Consider the following 16,806-nt stretch of genomic DNA (forward strand, 5'->3'; position numbering starts at 1 on the left):
TTCACCTCCTGCTGCTTCAGCTCCCCTTCTTTCACTCTCCCAACCCTCACCTGTCCTGCAGGTCCCTTCCTGTCACTCTCTCACCGCTCTTTGGATTTCCGGTATAGGGCCTCACACAATTTCACCCCATTCTTCCCCTCTGTTTATTTGCGGTGTGGTGAGACATCAGAGCATAACTATTTTTTTCATCAATTTTAATTCAGATTAATTTTATCCCAGTGGAATCAAATTTGCCTCCCATTTCATTTAGATCTGCCCTAAAAAATTTTGGTAATTTTTCATATTTCATCTGTTGGTCAGAGTGAAAATCTGCTTTAAGCAGCATCTCCCACTTCAGCAGACCTGTTCTGTCCTGCTATATCTATATAAATGGACACACTGTGCTACTTAATTATCTCAGTGGGGGCGCTACAGGGAAACTGAACACTCACTGCCAGGTATCGTCACAGAACACAGCTGATCGCTAGTGGCCCAAGCAATGGGACATGTGAGCCGATTATTCTAAAGGAATCCTTCTAACAAGTAGACACTCTTCAACCTGGAGAGCCCTTTATTTAAGACAGTTATAAACACCCCAGGGGTCTGTCAGATTGATGATGTGTGAAATTATCCTGTGGCAGGTCCCCTTCCTGAGACGGTGGCTGACTTCTGGAGCATGGTGTGGCAGGAGGGCAGCTCCGTCATTGTCATGCTGACTGCACTAGAGGAGCAGAATAAGGTGAGATGGAAGAAGCTGATAGTATAATGCAGGAGGGGCGTACCAGAGGGAAGAACATGGGAAAGGTGTACCGGAGGGGAGGATATGGGGGGAGGTGTACCGGAGGGGAGAATATGGGAGAGGTGTACTGGAGGGGAGGATATGGGGGGAGGTGTACCGGAGGGGAGAATATGGGAGAGGTGTACTGGAGGGGAGGATACGAGACAGGTGTACCGGAGGGGAGAATATGGGAGAGGTGTACTGGAGGGGAGAACATGGGAGAGGTGTACTGGAGGGGAGAACTTGGGGGAGGTGTACTGGAGGGGAGAACATGGAGGAGGTGTACCAGAGGGGAGAATATGGGAGAGGTGTACTGGAGGGGAGAACATGGGGGAGGTGTACTGGAGGGGAGAACATGGGAGAGGTGTACCGGAGGGGAGAATATGGGGGAGGTGTACCGGAGGAGAGAACATGGGAGAGTTGTACTGGAGGGGAGAACAATGGGACAGGTGTACTGGAGGGGGATGATATGGGACAGGTGTACTGGAGGGGATGATACAGGACAGGTGTACTGGAGGGGAGAACATGGGACAGGTGTACAGGACAGGGGATGATACATGGGATGATACAGGACAGGTGTACAAGTAGGTTTATGGTGAGGTCACGGTTTGGAGTTTCACCCCCGCCCATAGAGATGATATGCATACATATATATAATGCATAAAATCACATATACAGTTGTGCTCAAAAGTTTACATACTCCGGCAGAATTTTTCCTTTCTTGGCCTTGTTTCAGAGAATAGGAATGATAACAAAAAAACTTTTCCTCCATTCATGGTTACTGGTTGGGTGAAGCCATTTATTGTCAAACTACTGAGTTTTCTCATTTTAAATCTTAATGACAACCAAAAACATCCAAATGACCCTGATCAAAATTTCACATACCCTGGTGATTTTTGGCTGATAATATGTACAGAATTTGACACAAATGGGTTTGAATGGCTACTAAAGGTAACATCCTCACCTGTGACCTGTTTGCTTGTAATCAGTGTGTGTGCATAAAATCTGAGTCAGTTTCTAGGATCCAGACAGACTCTTGCATCTTTCATCCAGGCACTGATGTTTCTGGATTGTGAGTCATGGGGAGAGCAAAAGCATTGACAAAGGATCTACCGGAAAAAGTAGTTGAACTGTATTACACAGGAAAGGGATACAAAGAAATATCCAAGGAATTGATAATGCCAGTCAGCAGCGCTCAAACTGTGATTAATAGTGTTGAGTGATACCTTCTGATATCGGGAAATATCGGATCGGATTGGATCGGACCGATACCGAAAAAGTATCGGATATCGCCGATTCTGATACCGGAAACCAATGCAAGTCAATGGGACAGAAATATCGGAATGAAAATAAACCCTTTCTTTCCTTGTAGGTTAATTCTACATGAAGAAAAACAACTAAGAATAATGTAGAATGTATTGGGGGAGGTGGGGGAGACAATAAAGGCATAGAGGTTTAGCCCAATCAAATGGAATAGCAGGAATTAATATTTTTTTTTAAGACGTTCTGAGTTACGGAAATATTGACTATGTTAAGTATTTTTATATTTTGTCAGATATTTATGTTTCACTACTTCCATGCTCTTCACCTTCTTTTTTACTTCTCCCACACTTTCTCCTTCATCATCCTCAGCATCTTTTTCATCCACTTCTTCTTCACCTTCTTCATCTTCTTCTTCTTCACCTTCTTCGTATTATTCTTTTTTTTTACATTCTTCATATTCTACTTCTTCATCTTCTTCATATTCTTCTTCTTCATCATATTCTTATTTGTGGCAGGCATTCCTGTAGTTGTTATCTATAAAAGGTTGGACATTACACCTTTCGTTCTGCCCGTCACAAAAGATTTACAGCAGGATTTGTCCGCGTTCAGTTTGGCCTGCAGCAGCAGGTCTTTTCCAGGGGCACCACAAGGAGGAACAGACTCACCCCCATACACTGCTTAGTCATCTTCTGCTTATAATTTAGATATTATCTTTTGCTCTGATTTTTAGTCTTATGCTTAATGTTCTTCCGCTTTTTGTTCTGCAGCTTCTTGTATTTCTGCTTCTTGGTTTTCTGTCTCTTGTTCGTCTGCATCTTGGTGCTTGTCTTCTCTTCTTTGTCCTCTTGGTCAACTTCTTCAGGGTCATCTTCTTGGTCTTCTTCGGGGTGGTCTTCAGGGTCGTCGTCTTCGGGGGTCCTCGTCTTCAGGGTCCTCGTCTTCTTCGGGTTGGTCTTCTGGGTCCTCGTCTTCAGGGTCCTCGTCTTTTTCGGGGTGGTCTTCAGGGTCCTCGTCTTCTTCGGGGTGGTCTTCAGGGTCCTCGTCTTCTTCGGAGTGGTCTTCAGGGTCCTCGTCTTCAGGGTCGTCGTCTTCGGGGTCCTCGTCTTCTTAGGGTTGGTCTTCAGGGTCCTCGTCTTCAGGGTCCTCATCAGGGAGATCTAGAGTGATTACCAAGAACCATTTCAGAAAGCTTGAACTTGGAAATGTAGCAGAAGGTACAAGAAAGCTGAGTAACTACTGAGGACCAGCTGACGGTACTGGAACCCGGATGGGTAGCAGAAGGTACAAGAGCCAATGGAACTGCCGAAGACCAGCTGACGGTACTGGAACTCGGTTACTAAGCAGGAGGTACCTGTGCCAGAAAGCACTACCAAGGACCAGCAGACGTTGGTGGAACTTGGATACCGAGAAGGAGGCACCTAATCCAAAGGCACTGCCGAGAACCAGCTGACGGTACTGGAACCCGGATGAGTAGCAGAAGGTACCCATGTAAAAAAAAGTTCAAGGCCGCGAGCCGGCCGCAGTTACCAAAACCCACAGTCCTACAGGGGGTGCTTGTCCTATTGGCACTATGGAACCAGCCTTCATTGCCAGATCCCGCAGCCCACATAGGAGTCACCTAAACTGCAGGCACCATAGAGTCGGCTAACCGGACCGCAACACGACAGGACAACACATTGGAGGCAAAGTGACATTGACACTACCCGGAAACAGCTGGCGTGCTGGAACCAGGCTGGGCAGGAGGGAGTACCCATGCCAAAGTCACTGCCGAGAACCAGCTGACGGTACTGGAACCTGGATGGGTAGTAGAAGGTACAAGAGCAAATGGAACTACCGAGGACCAGCTGACGGTACTGGAACCCGGATGAGTAGCAGAAGGTACAAGAGCCAATGGAACTGCCGAAGACCAGCTGACGGTACTGGAACTCGGTTACTAAGCAGGAGGTACCTGTGCCAGAAAGCACTACCAAGGACCAGCAGACATTGGTGGAACTTGGATACCGAGAAGGAGGCACCTAATCCAAAGGCACTGCCGAGAACCAGCTGACGGTACTGGAACCCGGATGGGTAGCAGAAGGTACCCATGTAAAAAAAAGTTCAAGGCCGCCAGCCGGCCGCAGTTACCAAAAGCCACAGTCCTACAGGGGGTGCTTGTCCTATTGGCACTATGGAACAAGCCTTCATTGCCAGATCCCGCAGCCCACATAGGAGTCACCCAAACTGCAGGCACCATAGAGTCGGCTAACCCGACCGCAACACGACAGGACAACGCATTGGAGGCAAAGTGACGTTGACACTACCCGGAAACAGCTGGCGTGCTGGAACCAGGCTGGGCAGGAGGGAGTACCCATGCCAAAGTCACTGACAAGAACCAGCTGACGGTACTGGAACCCGGATGGGTAGTAGAAGGTACAAGAGCAAATGGAACTACCGAGGACCAGCTGACGGTACTGGAACCCGGATGGGTAGCAGAAGGTACAAGAGCCAATGGAACTGCCGAAGACCAGCTGACGGTACTGGAACTCGGTTACTAAGCAGGAGATACCTGTGCCAAAAAGCACTACCAAGGACCAGCAGACGTTGGTGGAACTTGGATACCGAGAAGGAGGCACCTAATCCAAAGGCACTGCCGAGAACCAGCTGACGGTACTGGAACCCGGATGGGTAGCAGAAGGTACCCATGTAAAAAAAAGTTCAAGGCCGCGAGCCGGCCGCAGTTACCACAACCCACAGTCCTACAGGGGGTGCTTGTCCTATTGGCACTATGGAACAAGCCTTCATTGCCAGATCCCGCAGCCCACATAGGAGTCACCTAAACTGCAGGCACCATAGAGTCGGCTAACCCAACCGCAACACGACAGGACAATGCATTGGAGGCAAAGTGACGTTGACACTACCCGGAAACAGCTGGCGTGCTGGAACCAGGCTGGGCAGGAGGGAGTACACGTGCCAAAGACACTGCCGAGAACCAGCTGACGGTACTGGAACCCGGATGGGTAGTAGAAGGTACAAGAGCCAATGGAACTGCCGAAGACCAGCTGACGGTACTGGAACTCGGTTACTAAGCAGGAGGTACCTGTGCCAGAAAGCACTACCAAGGACCAGCAGACGTTGGTGGAACTTGGATACCGAGAAGGAGGCACCTAATCCAAAGGCACTGCCGAGAACCAGCTGACGGTACTGGAACCCGGATGGGTAGCAGAAGGTACCCATGTAAAAAAAAGTTCAAGGCCGCGAGCCGGCCGCAGTTACCAAAACCCACAGTCCTACAGGGGGTGCTTGTCCTATTGGCACTATGGAACCAGCCTTCATTGCCAGATCCCGCAGCCCACATAGGAGTCGCCTAAACTGCAGGCACCATAGAGTCGGCTAACCCGACCACAACACGACAGAACAATGCATTGGAGGCAAAGTGACGTTGACACTACCCGGAAACAGCTGGCGTGCTGGAACCAGGCTGGGCAGGAGGGAGTACCCATGCCAAAGTCACTGCCGAGAACCAGCTGACGGTACTGGAACCCGGATGGGTAGTAGGAGGTACAAGAGCAAATGGAACTACCGAGGACCAGCTGACGGTACTGGAACCCGGATGGGTAGCAGAAGGTGCAAGAGCCAATGGAACTGCCGAAGACCAGCTGACGGTATTGGAACTCGGTTACTAAGCAGGAGGTACCTGTGCCAGAAAGCACTACCAAGGACCAGAAGACGTTGGTGGAACTTGGATACCGAGAAGGAGGCACCTAATCCAAAGGCACTGCGGAGAACCAGCTGACGGTACTGGAACCCGGATGGGTAGTAGAAGGTACAAGAGCAAATGGAACTACTGAGGACCAGCTGACGGTACTGGAACCCGGATGGGTAGCAGAAGGTACAAGAGCCAATGGAACTGCCGAAGACCAGCTGACGGTACTGGAACTCGGTTACTAAGCAGGAGGTACCTGTGCCAGAAAGCACTACCAAGGACCAGCAGACGTTGGTGGAACTTGGATACCGAGAAGGAGGCACCTAATCCAAAGGCACTGCCGAGAACCAGCTGGCGGTGCTGGAACCCAGGGTGAATACTAAAAACAGAGTGGAGCCAGAGGTGTAATTGGAGCAAGTTTTAAATCAGTAGTACAGTGGATGTGGACAAAGCAGGAGAATTTGCCGGACACACAGCAGGGGAACAGCTGACGTTACCGAACCCCAATAACACGGCAGCAAGTGTTGACTGTGCAGACGGCACTTCCGAGCGCCAACTGGCGGTGTTGGAGCTCAGGGATAATACTGAAAACAGAGGAGCCAGAGGTGTATTTGGAGGAAGTTTTAAATCAGTAGTACAGTGGATGTGGACAGAGCAGGAGAAATTGCCGTCCGCACAGCAGGGGAACAGCTGACGTTACCGAACCCCAATAACACGGCAGCAAGTGTTGACTGTGCAGACGGCACTTCCGAGCGCCAACTGGCGGTGTTGGAGCTCAGGCATAATACTGAAAACAGTGGAGCCAGAGGTGTATTTGGAGGAGGTTTTAAATCAGTAGTACAGTGGATGTGGACAGAGCAGGAGAAATTGCCGTCCGCACAGCAGGGGAACAGCTGACGTTACCGAACCCCAATAACACGGCAGCAAGTGTTGACTGTGCAGACGGCACTTCCGAGCGCCAACTGGCGGTGTTGGAGCTCAGGGATAATACTGAAAACAGAGGAGCCAGAGGTGTATTTGGAGGAGGTTTTAAATCAGTAGTACAGTGGATGTGGACAGAGCAGGAGAAATTGCCGTCCGCACAGCAGGGGAACAGCTGACGTTACCGAATCCCAATAACACGGCAGCAAGTGTTGACTGTGCAGACGGCACTTCCGAGCGCCAACTGGCGGTGTTGGAGCTCAGGGATAATACTGAAAACAGAGGAGCCAGAGGTGTATTTGGAGGAGGTTTTAAATCAGTAGTAGTGAGAATGTGGACAGAGCAGGAGAAATTGCCGTCCGCACAGCAGGGGAACAGCTGACGTTACTGAACCCCAATGACACGGCAGCAAGTGTTGACTGTGCAGACGGCACTTCCGAGCGCCAACTGGCGGTGTTGGAGCTCAGGGATAATACTGAAAACAGAGGAGCCAGAGGTGTATTTGGAGGAGGTTTTAAATCAGTAGTACAGTGGATGTGGACAGAGCAGGAGAAATTGCCGTCCGCACAGCAGGGGAACAGCTGACGTTACTGAACCCCAATGACACGGCAGCAAGTGTTGACTGTGCAGACGGCACTTCCGAGCGCCAACTGGCGGTGTTGGAGCTCAGGGATAATACTGAAAACAGAGGAGCCAGAGGTGTATTTGGAGGAGGTTTTAAATCAGTAGTACAGTGGATGTGGACAGAGCAGGAGAAATTGCCGTCCGCACAGCAGGGGAACAGCTGACGTTACTGAACCCCAATGACACGGCAGCAAGTGTTGACTGTGCAGACGGCACTTCCGAGCGCCAACTGGCGGTGTTGGAGCTCAGGGATAATACTGAAAACAGAGGAGCCAGAGGTGTATTTGGAGGAGGTTTTAAATCAGTAGTACAGTGGATGTGGACAGAGCAGGAGAAATTGCTGTCCGCACAGCAGGGGAACAGCTGACGTTACCGAACCCCAATAACACGGCAGCAAGTGTTGACTGTGCAGACGGCACTTCCGAGCGCCAATTGGCAGTGTTGGAGCTCAGGGATAATACTGAAAACAGAGAAGCCAGAGGTGTAATTGGAGCAACTTTAAAATCTGTAGTAGTGAGAATGTGGACAGAGCAGGAGAAATTGCCGTCCGCACAGCAGGAGAACAGCTGACGTTACTGAACCCCAATAACACGGAAGCAAGTGTTGACTGTGCAGACGGCACTTCCGAGCGCCAACTGGCAGTGTTGGAGCTCAGGGATAATACTGAAAACAGAGGAGCCAGAGGTGTAATTGGAGCAACTTTAAAATCTGTAGTAGTGAGAATGTGGACAGAGCAGGAGAAATTGCCGTCCGCACAGCAGGGGAACAGCTGATGTTACTGAACCCCAATAACACGGCAGCAAGTGTTGACTGTGCAGACGGCACTTCCGAGCGCCAGCTGGCGGTGTTGGAGCTCAGGGATAATACTGAAAACAGAGGAGCCAGAGGTGTATTTGGAGGAGGTTTTAAATCAGTAGTACAGTGGATGTGGACAGAGCAGGAGAAATTGCCGTCCGCACAGCAGGGGAACAGCTGACGTTACCGAACCCCAATAACACGGCAGCAAGTGTTGACTGTGCAGACGGCACTTCCGTGCGCCAACTGTCGGTGTTGGAACTCAGGGATAATACTGAAAACAGAGAAGCCAGAGGTGTAATTGGAGCAACTTTAAAATCTGTAGTAGTGAGAATGTGGACAGAGCAGGAGAAATTGCCTTCCGCACAGCAGGGTAACAGCTGACGTTACTGAACCCCAATGACACGGCAGCAAGTGTTGACTGTGCAGACGGCACTTCCGAGCGCCAACTGGCGGTGTTGGAGCTCAGGGATTACAGTTCAGGTGGTAGAAACATGAACAGAACAGGAGACCTGGATACTGTTGCCAACCAATTATTTATTCTGGAAGAGGACTGGCAAATTCATGACAGATCCAGGCCTTGTTCATTTTGAGAAAAGTAAGCTGGTCAACGTTATCGGAGGATAGTCGCATGCGACGGTCTGTTAGTACACCACCTGCGGCACTAAAGACGCGTTCCGATAATACACTAGCAGTAGGGCAAGCTAGCACCTCCAATGCATACTGACTAAGCTCTGGCCATGTATCCAGCTTACAGACCCAAAACTTGAAGGGAGAAGAGCCGTCTGGGAGTACACTAAGAGGGCAAGACATGTAGTCTGTCACCATCTGACGGAAACGTTGCCTCCTGCTGACTGGAGCCATCTGTGATGGTGTAGACATTTGTGGCGGGGGGGACACAAAACTTTGCCACATTTCGGCCATACTGGTCTTGCCTTGTGCTGAGGCACTGCTTCTGCTCCCTCTTTGTGCAGAGCTTCCTCCACTGCCTCGACGCACTGAGCTGCTTTGTAAAGCAATAGCAGCACTGCTCTCGGTTGGAATGGAGAACATGATGGAATGCACCAGTGCGTCTTGGTACTCCCGCATTTTACGCTCCCGGTTCAACGGTGTTATGAGGCTTTGTAAGTTGTCCCGGTAGCGAGGATCTAGGAGGGTGGACACCCAATAATCAGCCGTGTTGAGAATGTGGGCGATGCGGCGGTCGTTTCTCAGGCACTGCAGCATGAAATCAACCATGTGCTGCAGACTGCCAACTGGCCAAGAAACGCTGTCCCCTGCTTGAGGCGTGATCTCTGCCTGCTCTGCATCACCCCACCCTCGCTCTAGATACTGACTTCTAGAGCATTGTGTACCTCCCTCCTCTGGACAGATGTCTTCCTCATCCATTGACTCCTCCTCATCCTCCTCACAAAGTGTCCCCTGCCTAGGCCTTTGTGAGGAACCACGTTGCGCAGACTGTAGCGAAGCAGATGGCATTTGTGACTCCTCATCCTCCACCTCCGTCCCTTAGTGCTTGCAGTGTTTTTTCAAGCAGGCAGATAAGGGGGATAGTCATGCTGACTAGTGCATCATCTGCACTCGCCATCCGCGTGGAATAATCGAAGGCACGCAAAACGTGGCAAATGTCCTTCATAGAGGCCCACTCAGTGGTGGTGAAGTGTGAACGGCACGCACTGCGACTTGTTTGCGCCTGCTGCAGCTGGTACTCCATTACTGCTGCCTGCTGCTCACACAACCTCTCCAACATATGTAACGTTGAATTCCACCTGGTGGGTAGGTCACATATGATGCGATGTTCCGGAAGACGTAATCGGCGCTGCAGAGCTGCAATGCGTGATCTTGCATTGCTGGAACGCCGCAAGTGAGCGCACTCTATGCGGACCTTGTGAAGCAGTGCATCAAGATCTGGATAGTCCCTCAATAAACTCTACATGACCAAGTTGAGCACATGTGCCAGACATGGGATGTGAGTGAGGTTGCCTAAGCCCAGAGCTGCCACCAGATTTCGGCCATTGTCACACACTACCATGCCTGGCTGGAGATTCGCTGGCACAAACCACACGTCGCTCTGCTGCTTGATGGCATTCCAGAGCTCCTGCGCTGTGTGGCTTCGATTCCCCAAAGAAATTAATTTTAATACGGCCTGTTGACGTTTGGCCACGGCTGTGCTCATATCGGTCATCATAACAGGTAACCGTTCACGGGTCGATGTGGAGGTAGACCGTGACGGCTCCTGCAGCGCTGATTCAGAGGAACTGGAGTATGAGGAGGAGTCAATGTGTACAGACTGGATTCCTGCAATCCTTGGAGTTGGCAGAACACGTACAGCGCCACTCTCAAGATTTGTACTCAGCTCCACAACATTTACCCAATGGGCAGTGAGGGAAAGGTATCGTCCCTGTCCATGCTTACGGGTCCACGCATCGGTGGTCAGGTGGACCTTGCTACTGACGGCATTTTGTAGCGCATGTTTAATTTTTCCCTCCACATAATGTTGCAGGGCAGGGACGGCTTGCCTGCTGAAATAAAAGCGGCTGGGCACGTTGTATTGTGGGACTGCCAATGCCATAAAGTTACGGAATGTGTCAGTCTCCACCAGCCTGAATGATAGCATTTCAAGGGCCAGTAGTTTAGCAATGCCAGCATTCAGAGCCTGTGCTCGGGGGTGGTTTGCCGAGTATGGGCGCCTTTTCTCCCATGCCTGTGCTAACGATGGCTGTAGACTGGCCTGGGAGTGTGAGGATGACAGGGAAAGTGGTGCTCTGGGTGGAATTACACTGTGTCTCTGTACAACAGTGTCAGAGATTCTTCCATGGCGATCCTGTGAGGAAGCCGAACCAGCTGTGTGTGAGCTGGAGGAAGAGGCTACAACATGAGCTGAAGAGGTGGTAGGTGGCGCTGTAGGTTGGCCTAGGTCTTCAGTGTGTTTTTGTAACTCCACCACGTGCTTGGTCCGCACATGTTTCCACATATTTGTGGTATTGAGGTTGCTGACACTTTTCCCTCTTTTCACCTTTTGATTACACAGCTTGCATTTGACAAAGCAAATGTCATCTGCAACTGTGTCAAAAAAAGGACCAGGCACTGCAAGTCTTGGGAGCGCCCGCTTTGGATTTTGGAAGAGCCATGCTCCTAATGGGTGCCGAAGTGGAGGCTACAGGCAACCAAGTCTGCCCCCTCCCTCTCCCTCCTTTTTGGGCTGTTCGGGGAATCTCTTCCTCAGAGCTGCTCCCACCACCTTCCTGTCCCTCACGCCATGATGGGTCAAGGACCTCATCATCTACACCACCCTCTTCAAACAACTGCTTCTCCTGGGTAGTCTCGACAGCACAGTACGCACCAGAAAGTGGCACCTGAGTCTCATCATCAGATGCGTACTGAGGTGTGCTGCTGACCATAGGCACTGGCCCACCCGCCTCTTCAGATTCAGAGAGACAAAACGGTTGCGCATCACTGCATACTACCTCTTCTTCAAATTCTCGAATTCTGCTTGGCTGGCCCCCTCTTTCCAAGCCAAGAGATTCAGAGAACAGAAGTAGAGATGGCTCCTGTCCAGGGCTCTCTGACTGCCTGGGCAATTTGGCAGGTGGTGAAGAGACAGATGGGTGCTCTTCAGTGCTCAGGACCTGAGAGGATCTGGAACTAATTGAAGTCGATGCGTTAGCTGCCATCCATCCGACAACAGTGGGGTACGGCTAGCTCCTACAAATCTGCGCATAAAGGACTGTTCCCTGGTAAAACTGGGGGACGCTGAGTCACTGGTGCCCGCAGCAGGCACAGAATCCCCACATCCTCTCCCTGCAGGCACAGAATCCTCACGTCCTCTCCCTGCAGAAACTCCATGCCCACGCCCACGCCCACGCCCACATGCCTTATGTAATGCACACGCCCGGGCTGAGCGGCGTGTGCGTGTGATTGTAGTGATTCCACTGGACCGTGCCGGAGAGTGAATGCCTGGAGGGGCGTAACTAGGTATTCACCCGATCCGACCAGGGTCGCACGACGGCATACGACGCCAGTGCACCAAGGAGGAACCGAGCAGAGGGACCAGGTGCTACTCCAGGACAGACCCCGGACACGGCTGTTGACCCACACAGGGGAATACAGGAACAGACTGGTTAGGCTGGCGCACAGACTGGTGGGTATAGGCAGGCACGACTGGTATGCAGGCAGGCGGGTATGCAGGCAGGGGGGTACAGGCAAGCACAGCTAGAGTGCAGACAGGGAGGCACTAGCAGGTAGGAACACAGGCGGGATAGGACCCAGTACACACTGGGACTCAGGAACAATACAGGCAGAGGGGTACAGGCAAGCACAGCTAGAGTGCAGACAGGGAGGCACTAGCAGGTAGGGACACTGGCGGGATAGGACCCAGTACACACTGGGACTCAGGAACAGAACCACAGATGTGGCGGACAAACACAGCAGAGTGAGGCCGCCCAGAGAGGTGAGCGAGAACAGGGCAGGACAAGACCGCCTGGAGCGGTGAGCATGAGTAGAGCAGGACAAGGCCGCCAGGAGCGGTGAGCAAAGGGTCAGAGCTGAGCGAGACTGCTGGAGCAGTGAGCAAGAGTAAAGCAGGACGAGGCCGCCTGGAGCGGTGAGCAAGAGTGGAGCAAGACTGCCGGAGCAGTGAGCAAAAGGATAAGAGCGGAGCGAGACTGCCGGAGCAGTGAGCAAAAGGGTCAGAGCGGAGCAAGGCTGCCGGAGCAGCGAGCAAAGGAGTCAGAGCAGGCTAGAACCGCCGGAGCAGTGAGCAAAGGAGTCAGAGCAGGCAAGAACTGCCGGAGTGGTGAGCAAAGGAGTCAGAGCAGGCAAGAACCGCCGGAGCGGTGAGCAAAGGAGTCAGAGCAGGCTAGAACCGCCGGAGCAGTGGGCAAAGGAGTCAGAGCAGGCTAGAACCGTCGGAGCGGTGAGCAAGGCAGAGCAGGGGGGACAGGGCTCTGTTCACACGGAACAGACAGGAAGAGAAAGGCAGAGCCAGATACCCACAGGGTACTTGCAGTGAAGTAGCGAGTGGACCACAAACTCACAAACGGGAGTACAGAGACAACAAGCAGGAGTTAGGTACGAGTTCAGACTCTGCAGAAAAAGGAAGGGAACGGACATCGGACATAGAGGCAAAACAGGTAAAGGATAGGAGAGAGTTCAGACTGGAACTGAGTGTACGGAGGAGACCGACACTGCAGAGGGATACAGGAGCGGGTCTGGGAATACGGCCCCCAGAGAGGCAGGACGAACAGGCAAGGAGCGTGTTCAGACAGGACAGACAAGATACAGGAGCGGGTCTAGGTAATCGGCCCCTAGAAGGCGGGAGGAACAGGCTAGGAGCGTGTTCAGACAGGACAGACAAGATACAGGAGCGGGTCTAGGTAATCAGCCCCTAGAAGGCGGGAGGAACAGGCTAGGAGCGTGTTCAGACAGGCCTGGAAATACAGCCTCCAGGATAGGCAGACAAGAGAACACAGAACGGGACCTGGCACCTTCAGAGTGCAAGCACACACTGAATGAAACACTATGCTCAGGCAGGGATAGATGGGAGCAGCTGAGCTATATACCAGGTGACAGACAGCAATAGGCTGAGGACGCACAAGGGGTGTGACCCACAGCAGGTACAAAAAGCAGGAAGTGATCGGGCGCCGCCCTTAAGCAGCAGAAGCAGACACAAACAGACAGCATGGAGGGAAGCCAGAGAGACATTCTGGACAGGAGATCAAGTGCGCGCTCTTGCACAGTGGGAGATGGACCACCATGCAAGGACGCCGCCAGGTATGTTACACCTTACTCCCTGCCTTCTTCATCTTGGTAGACTGATAAAGATAGGCAGAAAAGTACTTAGAGCTTAGTGTGCTTATTCCTGAACAGCTGCTAACAGGTATAAGAAACACTAATTTTATAAAGTGTGGACTAGACTTTAATATGAGCTAATGTGGCCTACACAACTGTAAAGTGGAGTGTTTGGTGAACTTTATTTAGGTTTTTTTTGTCACAAAAAGACACTGGATATGCCCAAAGATGTAATACCGATAGTATCACAAACTTTTTGTAGCTATTACAATGTAGGAAGGTAACCTGCAATGCAATAGATGAGGCTGCAAAAAATAGGTTAATACTAATCTGGCTGGGGCTGCAGGGCCCAATGCTGCAGAAAGGCTCCTCTAACTACTCCTGTATAGTGTGTTTGGAACCAATTTAGCTGAATACGGATGGAACCACCACACTAATAGGAGATATCAGGAAAAATTATGAATTGCCAAAAAAGGACAATGTATGAGGCAGTGACACACACTGAGTGCACTACAACCAGACGTGGCTGAAGCACACACTACAGGGTGAGCTGCACTCACACACCAGACCTTGCAGAAAGCGGTGAACAGCACAGAGAACTGTGCACTAGCACTGCAAGGCACAGCGATTTATAAAGTAGCTTGGGTAAAGCAGAATAGACCAAATAGGTAGCTAAAACTGTCCCTCAGAACAACAGCGTCCTATCCCTAACTGAATTCACAGCAGAGTGAGCTCAAAATGGCGGCGGCGGCTTTTATAGTGCATCATGACATCATTTCAGCAGCCAATCACAGACATGCCATTAGTTAAGATGCCTACATGCCTAACAGGATGTGCCCACACTTCTTAGGATCCTCATTGGCTGAATAAAATGAAAATGGCTCATTGCATTATGGGAACTTCCGATTCCGGTATACGATATTGCAAAAGTATCGGAATTAAGTATCGGAATTCCGATACCGCGAATATCGGCCGATACCCGATATTTCAGTATCGGAATGCTCAACACTAGTGATTAACAAATAGAAAATCAGGGGCTCTGTAAAAACCAAACCACGGTCAGGTAGACCAACAAACATTTTGGCCACAACTGCCAGGAAAATTGTTCGGTGAAATTCAGGACTCTCTGAAAACTAGCGGTGTGGCTGTTTCAAGATGCACAATAAGGAGGCACTTGAAAAAAAATTGGCTGCATGGTCGGGTCGCCAGAAGAAAGCCATTACTGTGCAAATGACACGAAGTATCTCGCATACAATACGCCCAACAGCACAGAGACAAGCCTCAAAACTTCTGGAACAAGGTAATTTGGAGTGATGAGACCAAAATTGAACTTTTTGGCCACAACCATAAACGTTACATTTGGTCAACAAGACCTATGATGAAAGGAACACCATTCCTACAGTAAAGCACAGAGGTGGATCGCTGATGTTTTGGGGATGTGTGAGCTACAAAGGCACAGGAAACTTGGTAAAAGTTGAAGGAAAGATGAATGCAGTACATTATCAGCAGATACGGGAGGCAAATTTGCACTCATCAGCCTGGAAGCTGCTCATGGGACGTACTTGGACGTTCTAACATGACAACAAACACAAGGCCAAGTCGACCTGTCATTGGCTACAGCAGAACAAAGTGAAGGTTCTGGAGTGGCCATCTCAGTCTCCTGACCTCAATATCATTGAGTCACTCTGGGGAGATCTCAAGCCCGCAGCTCATGGTAGACAGCCCAGGAATTTACAGGAACTGGAGGCTTTTTGCCAAGAAGAATGGGCAGCTTTAGCATCTGAGAAAATAAAGAACCTCATCCACAACTGCCACAAAAGACTTCAAGCTGTCATTGATGTTAGAGGGGGCGATACACGGTATTAAAAACTGGGGTATGTGAACGCTTGATCAGGGTCATTTGGATGTTTTTGGTTATCGTTAAGATTTAAAAAGAGAAAACACAGTAGTTTGACAGTAAATGGCTTCACCCAACCAATAACCATGAGTGGAGAAAAAGGTTTTTCTGATCATTCATGTTCTTTGAAACAAGGCGAAGAAAGCAAAAATTCTGCCGGGGTATGTAAACTTTTAAGCACAACTGTATATACAGTATATACACACCTAACACTCAAGTTCTTATTCACACTCTGCAGATAAAGTGTCATTGCTATTGGCCGGATCAGACGCAGGCGTATGGTGACATCACAGTGTCTTTAGTGAAGGTGGTTCAGACCGGCGCTATCATCAGCAGAAGCTTCAGCCTGAAGAAGGTCAGACTTGCTCCGGCATTAACCACGGTTTGCCGATTTGTCTGTTTATTTCTCATTCCTCTGTGCTGCTGTGAAGCTCTAGAGTGCCCCCCACAGTGGCTGCTCCAATCACAATCAGCATTGCTTCACTAACCTCCTCCTAGAAGAGACGGACCTCTAACTCCCCACTCTCAAAATACTCTGTGCTGCTGTGGAACTCTGACTACTCACATCTCAACTGACTTGTCGGAACTAACCTCATTTAATGAGTGGCCAGATTTCTGAAATACTCTGTGCTGACTTGATCTATTTTCCTGCCTGTGACTTGCCTGTATCCCCCCACATCTATTATGGCAGCCCCCTCCTGACGACCGGTCGTCTTCTCCCCAGGTGCAGTCTGCGGTGCAGGTGAAGGTGGAGCAGCTGCAGTACCTGGAGTGGCCGGACCATGGGGTGCCCAGGACGCTGTCGGGTCTAGTGCAGCTGGTGGAGCAGATGAACCGATGTAACACCCCGGGGTCGGGCCCGGTCATAGTGCACTGCAGGTACAAGACTATGCCGGATAATCTCCCCACAGATAGTGGACAGGACAGCTCACACTGACTGCTGGTACATAATCTACATCTGCTACAACGTGAGCATCACACAAGGCTGTTATTATACCGGTCATTAGCTGACTGTACTGTATAGACGCTGGCAGCACTATCACTACAGCACTATCATTACAGCACTGTTGTCAGGAA

General features: G+C 50.6%; 1 protein-coding gene across 1 annotated transcript in view; it reads left to right on the forward strand.

Moving 5' to 3' along the window:
- LOC141272996 (receptor-type tyrosine-protein phosphatase T-like) overlaps nucleotides 1-16,806 on the forward strand; it is a 424,966-nt gene that overhangs the window by 385,268 nt on the left and 22,892 nt on the right. The window contains exons 23-25 of the mRNA XM_073684271.1: nucleotides 621-718; nucleotides 15,968-16,084; nucleotides 16,454-16,608. Of these exons, the coding sequence (XP_073540372.1) occupies nucleotides 621-718; nucleotides 15,968-16,084; nucleotides 16,454-16,608 (370 nt within the window). The remainder of the gene's footprint in view (nucleotides 1-620; nucleotides 719-15,967; nucleotides 16,085-16,453; nucleotides 16,609-16,806) is intronic.

The sequence above is a fragment of the Phyllobates terribilis genome, unplaced genomic scaffold (genome assembly GCF_046119375.1).
Source record: "Phyllobates terribilis strain yellow unplaced genomic scaffold, ASM4611937v1 Scaffold_1__5_contigs__length_1240528914, whole genome shotgun sequence".
Classification (NCBI taxonomy): Eukaryota; Metazoa; Chordata; class Amphibia; order Anura; family Dendrobatidae; genus Phyllobates; species Phyllobates terribilis.